Raw genomic sequence first — 20,157 nt, forward strand, 5'->3', positions numbered from 1 at the left:
GTGTTATGCAATTTTCCCAATACAGTAAATACAAATCTGCATTTCTTCCAGTTTTTACAATGTTTTTGCTATGTACAAGACCTTTTACTGATTGTTGCATAAAGAAACAGGTAGACAACAGTCTCATGCCAGATCCAGGAGAGCCAGATTAGCAAGTCTCCTGGATTTAATTTAGTCTTCCTTTTAAAATGTGATGGCAATGCAAACCAGGCCTTTGAGAAGTTCCCTACTCTTATGTATACATTTCCTAGCACCTTCTCACCTACAAACACAAAGAGAGGCTCGATTAAATTTGTTAAAATCCAGGTTTGATATATCTATATATGGACTATTCTCTTTTTACCTGACTGAATCCTGGAACTTCATTAAACATGAAATGTAAGACATTGTGCACTACAAGATTCAGCAAATATTCCTGGCAAATATCTCTCTCATGCAATATTAAATGTCATTATGATTTTTAAAAGAGCCGGATCTTTGCTGAAAAGGTTTATAAGGTCCTGACTGACCTGTGAATGCTATCACTACATTCAAGACTGCACTCTAACATAGGCTTTAAGATTATTCTAAAAATTCAAAGTAAACAGTCACAAAATGGACAAAGAAGCACACATCTTTGTAATGCATGAATAGTTAAATGAGGCACAGGTCAAGCTCATAAATCTACACTCCCAAGTTGTGCATCTGCCTCCAGTTTCTGTCCCCTGCATATGAGAGGGAACTGATGCAATAGAAGCAGAATGTGCTGTTCCTGAACACATCAATTTCTCTCTTTCACATCAGTTGGCTGGGCTGTTTGAGCTAACTCTGAACCATAAATGTGTAGGCATTTTATATGTAGGCTTGGGGTCCTGAGCTCCTGTCAAGCGAATTTAACTGCAACAGATTTCATATGGACAAAAGACCCTGTAATTTGAGGGGCAGTGGGGTGGAGAGTGATTAGGCAGAAAAGGTTGAAAGAGCAAAACCAACAGATCATTTCTCCTGGCCGTAGAGAGTGCACACAAATGCTCAACTTGCACAATGTTCTCTTTCAACACATAGGGCATTCCTGTGCGTTCTTGAGCAACACTTTATCTGGTCCAGGGGCATCACAGATCAAAGTTCCTTACCTGCTTTGCATGTCTTGCCATCTTCCTGAAGCTGGACTCCAGTGGGACAGTTACAGCTGTAAAAGGGATCTCTTGGAGACAACAGGCACAAATGGGAGCAGCCACCATTATTATCTTCACAGGGTGTATGAACTTCAGAAAACAAAGGAGACAGAAAAGCAAGTAATTTTTAGAATAAAATCCAAAACAAACTCAATTATCTGTAGAAAATGGAAAAGTCTTATCCAACCACAACCACTACTACTACCACCCCAATTCAGGCAGAAAACCTGTTCCACATATCCCTGAAAATAATTTAAATAATTATATGTTATATCCTCTTAGTTATTATATTTTGTAGAATAACTTGTATCTCCCAAAAGGCATTTTTAAAATAAAAGAGTGAACAGGACATACCAAGATTGTTCATTAATGCAACATACCAAGACTGACAGCATTCTTCATGTGCACAAACTGTTTTTATCCCCCCAACAACATTCCTATGATTCCCATCCCTTATATTTTAATAAAAGTGAAATATTTAAAAAGTAGTGTGGAGACTTGCTACAAAAACATTTAGGGGGAAATTCTTGCTTGGCTTGACAGCTTTGTTTTACAGACCCCACACAGCAGATTTTCAAGTCTGAATCAGCACCCAAACATTTTCAAGCAGCTTGAACTGCAACAGGATATTTAAGATAACATGAACATGGGTCAAAATTCTGGAAAACTAATTTGAGGTGGCGCCACTCAAGATTTTGACCAACATATTCTTTTAAAAGGTTCTCAGGGGTTCTCAAACTTTTTAAACAGAGGGTCAGATCAGTCCCTCAAACTGTTGGAGGGCCGGATTATAATTTGGGGGAAAAAAACATGAATGAATTCCTATGGACACTGCACATATATTATTTGCAGTGCAAAAAAACTTAAAAACAATACACTAATTAAAATGAAGAACAATTTTAACAAATATAAACTTATTGACATTTCAATGGGAAGTGTGGGCCTGTTTTTGGCTGATGAGATAGGATTGTTGTTGTTGTGTGCTTAAGTCATTTCAGACTTAGGTTGATCCTGAGTGAGGGCCGGGTAAGTGACCTTTGAGGGCTGCATTCAGCCCACAGGCCTTAGTTTGAGGACCCCTGTCTTAGATGGAAAAGACCTTGAGCCATGAATTGAGGCGAGTAATAAATAATAATTGGTTGTTGTTGCTATTGTTGTATTTTGTGTGACTCAAGATACAATGACAACTTAGTGCAAGATGCTAGGGATGTGAGGAATACCCTTGTCTCCAGCCCAAATATTATTTTTTGCTGTCAGGCTATTGGAAACTAATAGTGGTGGATTTTTAATGTTCCGTAGTGCTGTTTTTAAGGGGTGTATGTTGTATTTTAAAGAACTTTAACATTTTTATTGTTTAATATTTTTAACCTTATTGATTGCTTGTTCTTAAATTATTACATTTATATTTTTATTGAAACTTTTGAAAAGTCTTAATTTGTACTGTTCTTAAATATATCTTTAGCCACTTTGAACCTCAATATTGCGAGAAAGGCAGACTATAAGTGACTAAAATAATAATAGTACTATATGCACACCCCTATTGTGGCTATGGACACAAATAGCAACTCTCACACTCTTGAATGAACAGTTTAAGTAGCATTTTGGCTGGGTTTAAGGTCCCTGGAAAGGGTCTGGCCAGATTATGGCTTGTAAAAGAAACTGCATTCAACGACACAGAAAAGGATATTAATTCAGGAATGCCCGGCAAACTAGAAGTTAATATTCTATGCTCTCCTTGGCTGTCATCTTATACAAGGGCCATAATCAGCCCACCAATATACAAAAACATCTTGGGGAGAGACGGAATCCAAATCCAATCCTAGTCGGGAGACAGTGGTATCTGAGCTATTTCCAGCAGATTGTATTTCCCTGTGCACCAGGTTTTCCTCGCTACTGTCCAGAAATACTGTGACCCAAGGGTGGGACATTCCCTCAGCTGAGAGAAATGCCAGGAATTCAGAGAGCACCACACAACTCCATCTGGAACGCAAGGGCAAACTGTAGCAGTGCAGAGCCAGTGCCTTCGACTGAAGGACTGCACCTGTTTCTCGGCTAGAGCGGATCCTAAATTCCTTTGTTTACTGTTTACTGTCAACTATTTTCCCCTTTCCAAGTACAACCTGCCACATGCAGAGACCAAATCTTTTGGGTTGGTTAAATTATAATGTCTTCTAAATGAAGCAAATTTTTAAATTTGGATTATTAGCTTTCCAACATTTAGCACCCAAAAGAGACATCTTCTTAAACAATTCAAAGGCTGCAAATGAGATCAGGCTGTATTCTTTGCTCTAGCTTTTTCCACAAAATTTCCACCTGTTGATAAAGATGGACATTCAAATACATATGAAATAAGAGCAGAAAATAATTTCTTAGTAATTAAATGTGCAAATATACTCTTTTTGTTGTTATTTTGAGAAATTATAGTAAGAGAAAAAAACAAAATAGGATGAAAAAATGATCCCATCGAATTATTCATTTAAAGCTACTTTTAGTTTGAAGGGGCTGCAGATATTCAATATGTACCTACACCCTTAATTCTTGATGGTGCCTGTTTAAATGAAGACCTCTGATTGAAGGAACTTCATTGTCTCTGTAGGACTCGTTCAGCTTACACTTGGAATCACATTCATCAATAGTAACTGACAATCTAAGCTAAAGTTTTGGAAATGAGTACAGTGCATCTACACTGTACAATTAATGTAGAGTGACCCCACTTTAACTGCCATGGCTCAGTTTTATTGGATTCTGAGAAGTGTAGTTTGACAATGCACTGGCACTCTCTGACAGAGGTTAAAGACTTGGTAAAAGTACCACTTCTGTGATGCCGTATTATTGAACCATAGCAAGATGGTATTAAATTCCATTAATTCTACAGTATAAATGAGCCCAAAGTTCTGTTCCAATACTTTTTAAAGAGTTCATGGTATCCAAACAATACTGCATGATTGTATTTAAGAAAAGGTAATTTAAAGGTTTATAGAATTTAGAATATATGATTCCCACCATTACCCAATTATTATGCAGGTAGTCCCCAAGTTATGAACAAGGTTCTGTAGGCTTGTTCTTAAGTTGAATTTGTATGCAAGTTGGAACAGGTACATTTTAAGTGAATCTCCAGCTTACATGCGGGGGGGGGGGGGGGGGGGGGCTTTGGATAGCATAGGAAAGAGCTAACACCTCTGTTGTGTTTGTTTGGCTGTCTGTGTCCCTGCTCAGAAGATTTTACCTCACTTTCTGTCCCTGTGATAACTGGATTGTTGTGGAAACAAAGATTGGGGCTAAAACTTCAACGGAGACACCTTTTCCCCATTATAACTTTTTCAGAAATGAATTGTCCTTCAGAGGAACAGATTTCTCTCACTTACTGTTGTTTCAGCCCCATTCTTAACTATGAGTCATTTGGAAGTTGGATGTTTGTAACTTGGGGACTGCCTGTACTGCTCTAGCACATCTGAAGTCTATGATATCAAGGAAAGCAAGCCAATAATAGAAACACTGTAGGTCTTCCACCTGCACAACTCCACCAAATAATTCCAGATCCACCAATCACTTTAAGAGGAAGAGCGTAGACTAAGGAAAACATTACTATACAAGTGAACAAATCAAATGAAGAGCTTTCAACTGCAGGAATTATTCTACTTATTCCCCAACGGTCTGAACATGTGGGTTGTGAAAATTGTAGTACTGTGTGATCATGAGAGCAGCAAAACCATTACAGCATCATTTTAAAAAAGGACTGCCAAGTCCAGAACACAAGGGCATAGTATTTTAAGCTGACATAGGCGCATACATTTCAGTCTAACCTGACATGCATATTAACTAGTGCAATAATAGGAACAAATTGTTGTCATTTTGTTATATCTATATGCTTTATTCCAAGAGCCCATAATCCCATGCGCACATAAAAATTGAGAAGGAACAAATCAATATATAAAACGTACAATATGGTTGCCTTTCAGGGCTCAAAACCTGGATGTCCATCGGTGAGTAGAGCGAACTTAGTATTTCTCTCCTTTTCTCTCCTGTCCTTTTGTTACAGGCATGAATGGAGCGGGTTTGCCAGTCTGTCCAGTAAAGGGTATCTCCGGCCAGCGTCAAAGCAAATGGATGAGTGAGACTACCTTCCACGACTTTTTCCCTAAAAGGCAGGAGAAGTGTTTTGAAAAATTATTGCACTGCAAGTTTTTGTGAGGTAAGACATTAATCCAAGAAATGAGGTCATTTAAAAATTAATAAAAGAATGCTAATTTCTATAAATAGTGGAATTCCAGTCTATCCAGAACCATCATTCCCATTTCATTCTTTTCTGTTTTATTTTCCAACATGTAACCATTTGCCTCTTCCTACATCTTCAACTTCCATGTGCTAAATTTTATTTTATTTATTTAATTTTATGCTATTGACTGCCATTTTTGGGTGATGTGCAGAATTTGCAAAGGACAGTAGTCTACAACAGGTCATCGGCATGTTTAACTCCCTTGTGCAGCAAACAATTGTGTTGTGCTATTTATGTCCTTATGTCCTTATATCCCTGACTACTTCCATGATTTAAAAAAATCTTATACTTTTGACACTGCAACTTATTCTGATAGGAATGGCTGCATGCTATAAAACTGATTTAACCACTGTATTGTTGAAGGCTTTCATGGCCAGAATCACTGGTTTGCTGTGAGTTTTCCGGGGCTGTATGGCCATGTTCCAAAAGCATTCTTTCCTGATGTTTCACCCTCATGCATGGCAGGCATCCTCAGAGGTTGTGAGGTCTGATAGAAATTGGGCAAGCGGAGTTAATATATCTGTGGAATAACCAGCGTGGGAGAAAGAACTCTTGTCTGTTTAAAGCAGGTGTGAATGTTTCAACTGGCCACCTTGATTAGCATTTAATGGCCTTGTAGCTTCAAGGTCTGACTGCTTACTGCCTGGGGAATCCTTTCTTGGTATGCGATTAACTGGCCCTGATTGTTTCTTGTCTGGAAATAATCTTTTTTTCTTTGTTTCTTTTCCAGACAAGAAACAAGTTGCAACATTCACAACTACCCCCAACACACAAGAGTTCTTTCTCCCACTCTGGACATTCCACAGATATATAAACTCCACTTGCCTAGTTTCATAACCTCTGAGGATGCCTGTTATAGATGTGGGCAAAATATCAAGAGAGAATGCTTCTGAAACATGGTCATACAGCCCGGAAAACTCACAACAACCCAGTGATTCAACCCCCTTTTCTTTCTATCTTTCACCCTGTAGTATGGGTAAGTATCGTGCTATGGGAAGAAAGTAGGCAGTATTTATTTATTTATTTATTTATTTATTTATTTATTTATTTATTTATCATATTTATATACCACCTTTCTCAGCCCTAAGGCAACTCAAGGCAGTAACACACTCAAGGCAGTTTACAAGGTTAGCTCTATTTTTAATATAAAAATATTTAAATTATATGCCGGCATTACTACTAAAGGATAATCAGACATGAAAAGAGTCTCTTTACAATTTCCATTTTTTTCTCCAAAATAACTTAAAATCATTGGTATGAGATATTAAACACACTTTCCAAATGGAAACAATTTTAGCTATTGGAATTTGTGTACAAAATAGGGAAATGCCTAGCACAATTTTGAATGATCAAGTCTAGGGCTTTCCTTACAGAGTTGACAGTCAAGATAAGCTAGCCTGACTATTTTATCCTAACTGAAAGTAACAAGAAGCTGACTGGAATTCTGGTCCTAACGTTTTTACATACCATACAGCAAATACCTTGCACTCCTTCTGGGAGTGGAGAAAGGTCTCTCAACATTAATTCTGCAACTTTCATTTTTTCACAAAACGACATTGCTATTTTGGACTATAGATTTCAGAATCCTAAGAAATACTGAGTGTTTCAGTCCAAACTAGCGACTTTTCTAAGCTCTGCAATTTCCCCATTGCCAGACCCTCCCCAACAACTACAATGTTTGCACTGGAGTGGGCAATACAGATATCTTCCCTCTCTCCCATGCCTCTGAGCCCTGCCTGAATGTGCATGTCAGAAGCAGTTTCCAGAAGTAATGGAGACGGGCAAGACAGACGTGATTTGCAGCTTCCCTAGTGACTGTAGCAGTAAACAGAAGCAGACACTAAAGCAGCCACTACACTCCTCCCAGTCTGCAAATGTCTGGCCACATTTTCAACATGCAAAGACCCTCACAAGCAAGGCAGCAATTCTCCATGGGGACTTTGTTGTTGTTAACTGCCGTCAAGAAGACTCTGATTTATGGCAACCCTATGAATGAGAGACCGGCAAGTCACCCTGTCATCAATACCCTGCTCAGGGCTTGCAAACTGAGCTTGGGGAAGCTCTTTGCTACAGTGTTCCCATTTGGCACTGTCCATGCAGCAAATCTGAGTGCCAGAGTTCCCAAAAGAGAGGTGTCACTTTTCTGGCCAGGTTCATTGCAGAGTGGTCACTACATATGGTTTTTTTGCATCAAAAATTTGGGTAATTTCCCAAAGTGGCCAAGTTCAAGGACAAAACAGTCCCTTTAGCCTCAATATAAAGTGTGGGGTTAGAGCGGAACATACACTACCTTATAAAGGGCACATCTACATAAAGGGCAGATTGTGGGATTGGTTGGGAATGGCCCCATGGAGCTATGTTGTGTGGGTGGCAGGATGGAGTCCAAGCTGTCCAGTGGGTCCAAAACTGGTTTAGCCTTGCTGGACTGCCACCCGTAACTATGCATGTCATTTTTTCCTTTGCTGTAGTGGCAGCCATGAAGCTCCACAGTGATCACGTGACTCAGGAAAGGAGGAAAGAGGAGTGCCATTCCTTTTCCCTCTCCAAATTTCACAGACACCTTTGCAAACATTAGCAAAGGTGCCGAGTAACAGTCAGGAGCCCTTTGGAGCTCTGTGGTTGCCTTCACAGTGATGAAAAAATGACATAGGTAAATGCTATACTGTTTTCCCCCTACCATAGAACAGGTGAAGCATGGGCTGGTGGCACTGGCCCACGTGAAGTGTGGGGCTGGTTAGCACCACTCAAAAGAGTGAGGTTGCTCTGAAGCTTCAGGAAAGTTTCAAAGCATTCCCTAACTTGACTGAACAAAGGGCAGAATTGTGTTAACTGGAAGTGCCCTGCGTTGGGAGTGAGATGATTTTGTGTCACGTAAATGACACAGAGTAATTTTTTTTTTGGTGGTGCAATGGGTTAAACCCTTTTGCCGGCAGGATTGCTGACCGACAGGTTGCAAGCTGAATCCGGGAAACGGGGTGAGCTCCAGTCTCAGCTCTAGCTTTCCATGTGGGGACATGAGAGAAGACTCCCACAGGATGGTAAAACATCAAACATCCCGGCGTCCCTCGGGCAACGTACTTGCAGATGGCCTATTCTCTAACATCACTAGTGACTTGCAATTTTTCAAGTAGCTCCTGACACGAAAAAAAAAGGTTTGGCTCAGAGTTCATGAGTTTGATAGAATTTAGGAAATAGTTGAAAGTACATGAAGCATGGAAGTGCTTTCCAAAAACAAACAGGAAAAATTAAGAAGATGATTTCTCATAACACATTTCAAAGATGTTCCTTATTTCTCTTTTAAAAACCTATGTCCCTACTCAATTAATTTAATTTAATTGACAAAAGAGCCAAAACAGATTTTTAAAGAGATCAACACTTTTTTTCGTAATGCAATTCTTTCTGAAAGTTTGTTCAGAACGAAGTCTTCTGGAACACCATCTGATTTCCACAATGAATGTAATATTTGGAAACAGCACAAAATTGGTGCTGTTTTAAAAAGGCACAAAAGGATCAAGGATAATTAGGTGAAATGTAAGAGCTTTTAGCAAGAGAAAGGGAGGAAATGCAGTGGGGAGAGTCGCTTGAGATCTGAGTGGTAGGAAATAGAAGGCACAAGGATGAATGACAAAGAAAGAAACCACGATGTTATATTACAGGATCATCTAACTGAAGCTGTGTTAATATTCCATTTCAGACACCAATACAGATTAGTTCATTAATATATATTGAGCAAGATCTATTGTTTTATTTATGAATTTAAAACTCAATCATGCTGGCAAAAGATACACTCAAGGTAGCCATTTCTGATAAAACAAACATAAAAAAACCTTAATTGAAACATCACATGAAAACAAATAAGGAACATGAACTCAACAATAATAAAAGGCAGGGCCAAAATCTTTTCAGCCAGAGACCATGTGCCAAAACCCTGCCTGAACAAAGGCAATCAATATGGCTGTGAGAGAGTTCATGAGTACAAAAAAATAAATAAAAATGAAATCTAGCACTTCAGCAATTTAGCATTTATTTGACATACAAACATACCTGAAAGAGCCATCCAGATTTGCTCTGTGAATGAAACTCAGCTTTGCATCTGCCCAATAAAGCTTTTGTTCTTCCAAATCGATGGTGAGTCCATTAGGCCAATAAATGTCAGCATCCACAATTATTTTCCGAACGCTACTGTCCATTCCAGCCCGCTCTATTCTAGGTGTCTCACCCCAGTCTGTCCAATACATGTATCTGGAAATTGAAAATACAAGTGTTATGGCAAGGGAATAGAAACCACTCTGAAGATACTCCCCCCTTCCCATCATTCAAAGGTAAAAGGAAAAAAATTAGGACATCAAAGAATTTTTTGTCTTCAAAATTGAGGAAGAGTTTCCTTTTTTTCCCCTCTAAATGCAATATGCTACATTTGGAAGGACCCCCAGTGGCATAGTGGGTTAAACCACTGAGCTGCAGAACTTGTTTACCAAAAGGTTGCAGGTTCAAATCCGGGGAGCGCCATGAGCTCCCACTGTTAGCCCCAGCTTCTGCCAACCTAGCAGTTCCAAAACCTGCAAAATGTGAGATCAAATGGTACTGCTCTAGTGGGATGGTAAAGGCATTCCATGCAGTCATGCTGGCCACATGACCTTAGAGGTGTCTACGGACAACGCTGGCTCTTCGGCTTAGAAATAGAGATGAGCACCAACCCCTAGAGTCGGACATGACTGGACTTAATGTCAGGGGAAAACCTTTACCTTTACATTCACATTCAGAAATCAGGTCTAACGCTAAACACCAATAAACAACAGCTTCTCTGAAACCACTAAGATCTGAAACCCAAGCAAATTTCTCTGTGAAGTATGTTTCACAGAATAGCTATTACCACCAATGAAAAGGTCTTATTCATTTTTAGTCTCCTACCCTGTCTCATTTGGTATCTGGAGGAGTATTTTGGGCACTAAGTCCAGGGTCCAGGTAGGTAGTTAAATGTGGAAGGAGACAACTGTCAACACAACCTGACCCAAGTCATTTAGGATTTTAAAAGTTACAAGAAGACTTTTGAACTGGGCCAAGAAAGTACATTGCAGCCAGCACTTTAATATTATTTTCAGTTTGGTGATTCATGGCAACCAAATTAATGACTGATATAATCATATTATGGTAGTGCTACCAAAGCACTACCATAATATGATTATATCAGTCATTAATTTGGTTGCCATGAATCACCAAACTGAAAATAATATTAAAGTACTGACTGAACAGCCTTATATGTGTAGAAGAATACAGACACAAGACATTTATGAGTTACAGGCACTATTACTTACATATCATATCTGGTTTCAGTAACTGCAAATTACCTGTTAGTAGGCAGCCTGCTCGCATTACTGCCACGAAGACAGCTGTCTGATACTGTATATTAACGATAAATGCACTACTATAAAAGCAGCAATCGCACACCAAGAACGATTTCACACCCTCTCCCCTAAATTTAAGACTTCACAACAATCCAGCAGGTGACAACATAAAACCCCTTTCATAATCTTCTCTATATATAAAAGTCAGAATATGTATGTATGTTGGTTGGTTTGTCCATTTGTACCACAAAGGCTCCTACATGGCTTGATGGATTTGGACCAAACTTGGCACCTTTCATTATCCAACGTTAAATAATTGAGGGATTTGAACTAAAAGGACCATGCTTTTCAGGTCCAGAGCTGTAGAAGTGGGGAGGGGGGATGAAGTGGATTGCCCGTGGCTAGGTGAAGTGGCCATCTGTGATGTCATTGGGAAAGAAAGGGAGTAAAGTGGTTTGGCTGCTTCTAGGTAACGTATGTATGAAGGGGAGGGGAGACGGAAGGAAAGAAAGAGAAGGAAAAAGAGAAAAAGAAATGAGGAAAGGAAAGGAGAAGGAAGGGGAGAGAAAGAAAAGCAGGGAGGGAGGGAAGAGAAAAGAAAGAAGGAAAGATGGGGGGAAGGCAAGGAAGGAAGGAAAGAAATGAACGTACGAAGGAAGGACTGAACCACAAAGAGACACTGCCCAAAGAGAGATGCCAGAGTGTTCAATGGAGACATTATGAGACAGGCCTTCTCAAAGCTGAAGAAAGGAGAAAGTGGTGGGGGGCAGCGGCCCACTTGACACCCAGGCAACACTGGGTAGACAGTCCTCCATTTTTATCTACATAATATATTTCTAAATGAAATGTCTTAACACACAAACACAACTGATGAAAGGGTCTTTATTCCAATGTGGACTTCCAGTCAAAGTAATTTGGGGGGAGTTCCTCTTCTCTAAAGTCCACATGACCAGTTGTGTAATGGTAAATTTTGAAGTACAGGGTTTCACCAGGACATCCTTCATAACTGGGGGGAAGAGGCAAGATGCAGACCCCCAAAAACAATGTATGTCCCCAAGTCCCACCAGAGAACAAAAAAAAAATCACTCTAGAATCCTTCCAAATGCACTCAAGGGGGGCATGGAGGGCATTTCCACCATGTTTGGAGGACCTCTACCTCCCTCGGGTAAAAAACATTTTGTACAAAATGTTTCAAATCAAAAATATTTCCCTGGAATGTTTCAAGATGTCCAATAGGTGCTGTGGGTGCATTTCCAATTTAGGCCCAGAAGAGGACTTTTCTAAAATCAAATACATGGCTAATGAGGATAATAATGTCCCCAAGCCATTCACGCCCCGCTCTATAATAACAACCCAAATTGCAGTTATAAAACTATTTCCAGCAGTTTTTATTTTTGTTAGGATTCCATCCTTTGTAAAACCATACACAAGCAGTTTGGTTTATGATGGGCACATACAAAAAATACAGAATTGCTCAGAAAATCCTTTTCCTATCCAATAACTACAGGGATTACAGATAAATGCAGGGGAGACAATATAATCCTAAGTGGGAGGATGGGACGAGATGATGCTATAGCCTCTGTGATAACCAAATCCTGAGACTTCAACCCTGTGAATCCTGCCTTCACTACACCACTGCCCATGGCACCCCACATTGTTCCAAAGGTTATCCAAACTTCCCACTGAACATGGTTTAGAGCAAGGGTCCTCAAACTAAGGCCTGGGGGCCAGATATGGCCCTCCAAGGTCATATACCCGGCCCTCCTTCAGGGTCAACCTAAGTCTGAAATGGCTTGAAAGCACACAATAACAATAACTATCCTATCTCATCAGCCAAAAGCAGGCCCACACTTCCCATTGAAGTACTAATAAGCTTATATTCATTAAAATTGTTCTTCATTTTAATTATTGTATTGTTTTAAAGTGCTTTTTGCACTACAAATAAGGTATGTGCAGTGTTCATAGGAATTCATTCATTTTTTTCAAATTATAATCCGGCTCTCCAGCAGTTTGAGGGACTGTGACCTATTTAAAAAGTTTGAGGATCCCTGGTTTAGAGGGAAAGGTGGGGCCCTGCTCCCTCCCTATGTTCTGTTGGTGAAAGACTCTACTGCTGGAATAGGGATCATGCAACCTAGAATCTAGAGGTTCTTGAACTGCAACTCTCGGCAGCCCTATGGTAAAGTAACAGAAGCTTACCAACATCTGGAAGGCCATATAATTCCCACCCTTCCTCCACCAGATCAGACAGCCATCCTTCAGAGAAGGATGCTGACTGGATTCACGACATTGCATATTGAATATTGCAAAGAGCAATCTCCAGAAAAACCCAATGATTATGTCAGTTTTCCTGATGAAACCAGCTAAAGAAGGTAGTGTTTTAAAGTGACCTACAATGGGATGCTTGAAAACATACCAGGGTGTTCCTAATGAAGGTCAAACATTCCCAGCATGTGTGTGAACAGCAAAATAAAGTACTCTATCCATGTAACAATCTTCCCCACTCCAGTGTCCTGTATGTACAACCCCTACTCTTTCTTGTTAGTATGCATCCTACTATGTTTCAAATTCATTGATTCCAAGTGCACTAATTTAAAATGCTCTGAATCCTGCTATTCCCAGTCATCATGAACACACTGCCAGGGAGTTACAGTTCAAAACCTCTAGGGTACAAGGTTTAGCAAAGGCTGCCCTATGCAATTTATGCAGCTATTATAGTCCAACTTATAGAAAATTCAAGCTAAATTGAAAAACTCAAACGTGTGTTGGGATGATAATTTATTATGGAAACACTGACATAATAAATGCACTGAGAGGAAGTAATTGCAAATGTCATTGTGCCAACAATGCTTTTTTTAAAAAAAAATTATCAGAGGAGCCTACATATTATGATCAGAACAGGTCTGTGAAACAATATCAGAAAACAAGGTTATCCTACAAGACTGACATGCTCACAAATTTAGTTAAGCAGTATGGAAGAAACACTGAGAGGGCCCTTTATAAGCAAAGCTGCTGTTAGCTAATGAATTGTGCCACAGAAAGGGGGAGGAGGGCTGAAGAAGAAAGGAAGATAAAGGAGTGCAGAGTTTTATGTAAATGCTTGAAATCCATGACGTCTCAGCACAAACAACCTTTCCATCAACCCAAAATGCAAGAGGCAGACAAACACAACAAGAGGAGCATGAACAATTTATAATCCAATTAACTCTTGTCATAAACTGGGCCTGAAAATACTCAAAATGGCCAAAGTGTCAGAAGAACATTCAAACAGCAGTACTTTGAAACTCAAAAGAGGAGTTAAGTAAAGATACATTTGCAGAGTTGAAGTAATCAGAAAGAACTAACTAGCTTTTATGCAGGCAATTGCCATTTCCAAAACTACAGGTCACCACAGCAACTATCTATATAGCTGTAGCCCCTTTCCCTACAACTCAGCAAATACAAGCCAGGCTAATAGGAATGGCCAACAGAGGTGTTTTGAATGGGTGTTTAAAAGGAGGATTTTGGGGGAGACACCCAGTGTTCTGTTCCAGAGCCTACCTAAGACTGCTGAATATGGATGCACCAGCTGTGCTTTGTTTTGTTGTGTTCTTGTTGGAGAACAAGAAAGAAACTATACTTGCTGCAAGTATAAGTTGGTGAACCTGTTGGAAGAAAAAGTCCACCAATTTGAGGCCCATGTGTCTACTTTTCACCATATTAGAGAGCACGAAGCTTTCTTGGGGAGAGCAGAGACATGAATGAGAACCATGTCTCTGATGATGTCAATTCTCCAAAACAGGACGCAGACATTTGGAGAAATGTTACACATGCAAGTAGAAGGAACAAGAATCATTCTCCGTGTTTGGAGCTACAGAATTAATTCATTTTTCTCTCGCATTTAGTGATGATGAGGAAAAGGAACAAGAGCAACAGTGTCAGTCCTCAGAAGACTGCAGGTGAATTTGTAAGACCCAGCACTGAATGGCCCCTGCCAATCCCCAGGGGAGATGGATGGAGTAGGTGGGAGAGGATTCCTTGCTGTGAAAAACAGAAATTTGAGGGTGTGATAGGATGATTTGACAGCTATGCTGTCTCCATGGAGCAAAAACCTGTGATGTAATAGAAAGGCTGACAAAACTCGCCAAACCCACTGATCATTCCTGCTTCCTTTTGGGATCGTGTGGAAACTAATGACATTGTAAGGTACAGCCTTCAGGATAATTTAAGGAATTATGAGACTCTGGGTAGGAAACTGAAAGACCTTACTGCACAGGTTCACATTGTGTCTCTCTTCTCGGTTGAAGGACAAGGCCCACAAAGGTAGAGAGGGATGGCGGAGGTGAACAACACACTCCACAAATTGTGCTACTAAGAACAATTTGATGTTCTGGACCATTGTCTGCGGTTTCATGAAAACAGGACTTCTGGCAAGTGACAGTTGCCTCTCAGCAGTTAGCATGAATGTTTTTGTTAAAACCACTTTTAAACAGTTGTATGGGGGAGAATAACATTATTCTTGAGAGCTAGAGTTCAACAAGTGCTGGAGATACTATCCCTACAATTATCGAGAGAACTGAGCGAATACACAAATGTGGGAGGGAAAAAACTTCAGATAAGCAGCTTGATGGAATTGTCCATCATCTACACTAATGCACAGAGTATGGGAATAAACAAAATTCACTTGAGCTCTTGACAGAGCAAAGTAAATATGATATTTGCACCACTGAAGCCTGTAATGTAGTAAAAGAGAGGTATCCTCTACTTCAGAAAAATAGACCAAATGAAAAAGGAGGATTGCGCATTCCTGTATTGTGGGGGTTGGACTGAATAGACATTGTGGTATCTTCCAATTCTATTATTCATTAATCTATGTTCAGTCTCATGAAACAGCCTGGCACATTGGAAAAGTGCAGCAGGGATACTATTCTGCTTCATACTAGTTCCATCAACTACCAGAACTGTGGAACAGAAACCAAGGATAGTTCTGATTGAATTTGGTACTCGAGGAAAAACAGCTGGGTGTGTGAAAAACCATATTACTGTTTACCAAAACATAGATATTTTCTTGCACAGCTCCATAAAAAGTGTGTGAGTTCCATGCAGAAGATATCTGTAGGTCTAGATTCTTTTGTTGTCCAACACCGCCAAAGCCTTCTCCACCAGTAAAATCACAATCACAATTTCTATAGAATGGATAATGTGCAAAGAAAGCAGCAAATGTAATATAAAGTGATCCTCTGGAATTTATTACACTTTTTACTGATCTCTAGGTTTTAAAGTTTGGAAACAACTATGTTGCCTTAGGGAGGTTATTTTGTATTAATCCTGATGTTGTTTGTTACTTTGTAAGGCATTGAATGTTTGCCTGTTTTTCTGCTGTAAACCACTCTCTTTCGGGAGAGAGGTGCAGCCTTGAAATAAAGTTTTGTTTTTTTAATTGTTTGTTTGTATGTTTATTATTATTATTATTATTATTTTACTGACAGAAAAACACAGTATGACACAGCAAATGAGATCTATATGCTGGATTTCGTATCACAAAATCACGTTGAACACTTCCCAAGCATTTAGGACGGTGTGACATATTTTCAAATGATAAGCGCAGATCCAAGTAAGGTGGCCTTTTGCAGTTGAAAATTGTGATTTTGTCAATGTTTATTGTTTTCAAATGCCGGCTGAGATCTTTTGGCACGGTACCCAGTGTGCTGATTACCACTGGGACCACCTGTACTGGTTTATGCCACAGCCTTTGCAGTTCGATTTTGAGGTCCTGATAATGGCTGAGTTTTTCCTGGGTTTTTTTCAATTCGACTGTCACCTGGTATGGCGACATCAATAATTTTTTTTCTTTTCCACAATCGTGATGTCTGGTGTATTGTGTTCCAAAACTTTGTCAGTCTGGATTCAGAAGTTGTTGTTGTTGCTTCTGCTGCTGCTATTATTATTATTATTATTATTATTAGTAGTAGTAGTAGTAGTAGGGATTCTAGAAATTGGACAACAACCTACCATAGTATACATTTTCCAATAGCAAATTATACCAACTATATCTGAAGAACAGCAATTATCTAAAGACCCTACATATTTTCTTCTTGTGTAGCTTCAAGTTATTTTTGATTTATGGTGACCATAAGGCCTTTTCTTGGCAAGATTTCTCCATAACAAATTTTATATTACCTTCTTCTGGGCTGAGAGGGCATGGCTTGGCTGAGATCACTCAGTGGGTTCTATGGCTGAGCGGGCTTTGAACCCAAACACTACTCTGTCTTCATATCCTCTAACAGGACTCATAGAATAGGGATGTATGCAAGGAGTTGTGCTTGTTTCTTTACAGACCCCTGACAAGGTCTGATGAATTTAAAATTCTATAATATTGATTGAGAAAGAATGGAGTGAGACAAAATGTAGTGAGAGGGAATGTGCAGCTTGGTGGGAGACGTTTTGTCTCAGAACAAAAGAGTTCCTCATAGTTGGTACCTATCAAAACTACCTGAAGGACCAATGCACTTTGAATGTTAGAAATGTTTCAAAGAGGGCAAAACACTTTTGAAACAAATAACCAACAATAATAATAGCTTAAGAATTGTTGAATACATGTCACTCACAGAAGTGATCCTACAAGTTTGAATGTTATTCTCCCCTCTATCGGAGAACCTTTTTGCAGAGGCAGCTCTGGGGGACCAATTGCTAAATGATTCTTCAATTTAACTGGAGAGTTGCAGCAAATGGAAACATGCTTCATGCATCATAGAATCGCAACTTAATGTCTGAGACATGCTTCAATGTTCAGTCTTAAAGCTGTGTCTAAACACCAATTCTGCCAATACATATTTCCCCCTCCTTCCCTCTATGTGTATTTGTGATTTCTATCCAAAATGAAGAATTCTAGATAGCTTAGAAGCTTGCATGCTATTTTGTATCATTTCAGCTATACTAATCAAGATAATGACCTAAAACAGGTGTCATTTTCAATAAGGTTTTCTCTCCCCCATCGCAACTGATTATTAGGCATTTTAGAAAGAAATATTTACTTCAAATTGTGGATGAAATGAAAAAATAGTTGATTGTAAAATGTAAATTACAATTGAGAAATCTTAGTAACCAACCACTATGCTATGCCTGCACAGACAGTATCTATTTACAAATGGATGATTTTTAGAGTAAATAATTTCAGTTGAGACATAGTCATATTTATCTTTCATGTTTATAATTAATATCTTCACATATGTGTATGCACAAACATAGGTTCTACAGTAACTACTAGAGATAACCATGAAAAACTCATTTTTCCTGGAGGAATTCTAATTATTCCATTTCATATTAAACTTAGTATTTAAAATTTAAGATGAGCAATAGAGGTGGAAATCAGGCATAGAATGAAACCACACCAATATGTTTGGGGTATCAAAGTAAAAGAAATGGATCCTCAAAAGGTTCCACCAAGATCTTAGTGCATTCTGTCCCCACTATCATCCTGAATCTAGGCTAGTTCATAAAAGGCTCTCTCTCAGCGCAACAACATCACAGAGATACATGAACTACTTTAAACTGGAAACCTATAGACAGTTGCATGTTACATGATTCTAGTTTCTGACCAGAATACTGTATGAAATCTACCATCTGCACCAAGTCTTGTGATGCAACTGCATCTTTTCAGCACCATCACAGAGAAATTCACAATTCAAAGACTTAAATAAAGTATTTTCCCCACAAAATCGCCAAATAAAGTGGGGAGGAAAACAACTCACAGGCTCATGGATTCTAGCTTATCACAAGACAAATCCAGAAGAGAAAACAGAACACCATTTGTTGCTCACCCATCGTCCCCAGAGAAAGGATTCAAAATTATCATCAGTAACCAACACTGTGTCTGGAACAATGACAACCCATTCATGTGTATTACAGGTATGAGGTGATGGGTCTGCACTTGCTTGTTCTTTTTTAGTGCTTAAATGGTATACTACATAATTTAATTGCATTTGGATGATAATCTGTTACATTTTTAAACAGTATGTAGGTTAATTTGTATGTCAACTATTGTACTGGTTTGCGGTGGAAGCAAAAGATAAAAAATTGAATGGGATGACATTGGTGGTGGTCTTAATCCTCTCCAGCATCAGCAGACATAATAAAAAGATACAGATACATCACAGCAAATCCTGTGACAGACCAATGTCAACCCTGACCACATCATCACAGAACTTAATACTGTCCTCCACAATATCAGGGACTGATCTCATGTACTTGCTTATTCTCTAACGTTGCACCTGACATTATCAGCCAGCAGTGCCTTGGTCCATTTCACATAGGACAGAATAATAAATGGACAGAATTCTGGCTTCAGAAATATGTTTTAGATGGGGAGAGAGAGCACGTGTACTTCTCAAGCCACTCTCTCTGACCACAAGGTCTGCCTCTTTCCAGGCTTTTTGCTCTAGGCATTTGTCAACTAGGCATTTTCTAGGTCCTCCAGTGCAGTTCTGGAGAGACTGCATTTCAGTAACATTTCATGTGCCAGGCACAGCTTTTGCCTTAAATATTTAACATCCTGCTACCTTAGCCAATGTCATTATCTTCTGGTGGAGGGAGCCCAAAGTGTCCTGATTCAAAGCAGTTAGAGGGCAGATGCCATATTTACACTGCGATGTATAATGCAGTTCAATGCAGGAAAACTGCATTGTATGAGTCCACACTTATTTCAAACTGCATAATATGGTAGTATAGGTGGGCCTGAAACAGCATACATCACAGCCTTATATGATCTATCTGATCAAATGGCACTAAACTAACATATAATAAAGTTCCCCTATAAATCAGGGTCAAATCTTCAACAGGCTTAGAGATTCATGAAACTTCAGTAGATTAAACCAAGTCAATGGGTATACAGTCAGCCCTACACATTGTAGTGATTTGATTTCATGGGGCAGAGGACCTTCATGAAACTGAAAAACCACAAATTGCTATTTTTTAAACTGAGAGAACACCTCTCTGGGAATTTCTAGGTCCATCAGCATGACTCTGTGGTTGATCCTTACTGGCAGCTGAACACAGAATCACATTGGAAGATGCAGAGATTCCTCTCTAGAAATCTGTAGGTTCCCCAGAGGAAACTGATCAAAGAGTCACACTGGAGAACGTAGAGATTTCTAAACATTTTGTAAAACAAAATTCATTAATAATCAAATGTAAAAAAACTCAAACCTCTTTAAAAAATCACAGCATTCAATATACAGTATACATAAAGTGGATAAATATTGGAATAGAATTTGTAAAAAGTATTCAGGATCATACAATTTCAATCCAAATCCCATATTTTCTTTATTTTAAAATGGTATTTGTTGTTGCTGTATCCCTTCATGCTGTCTCTGACTTACAGCAATCCCAAGCTCAACCAGTAAAT

The 20,157-nt window shown here is 39.2% G+C and overlaps 1 protein-coding gene across 1 annotated transcript in view; it reads right to left on the bottom strand.

Moving 5' to 3' along the window:
* Positions 1-20,157, bottom strand: part of LRP5 (LDL receptor related protein 5) — a 139,583-nt gene that overhangs the window by 69,988 nt on the left and 49,438 nt on the right. Inside the window, exons 3-5 of the mRNA XM_060769762.2 lie at positions 9,475-9,672; positions 5,096-5,292; positions 1,113-1,244 (exon numbers count right to left, since the gene is read on the bottom strand). Coding sequence (XP_060625745.2) covers positions 1,113-1,244; positions 5,096-5,292; positions 9,475-9,672 — 527 coding nt within the window. The remainder of the gene's footprint in view (positions 1-1,112; positions 1,245-5,095; positions 5,293-9,474; positions 9,673-20,157) is intronic.

This window comes from Anolis sagrei, chromosome 1, assembly GCF_037176765.1.
Source record: "Anolis sagrei isolate rAnoSag1 chromosome 1, rAnoSag1.mat, whole genome shotgun sequence".
NCBI classification, from domain to species: Eukaryota; Metazoa; Chordata; class Lepidosauria; order Squamata; family Dactyloidae; genus Anolis; species Anolis sagrei.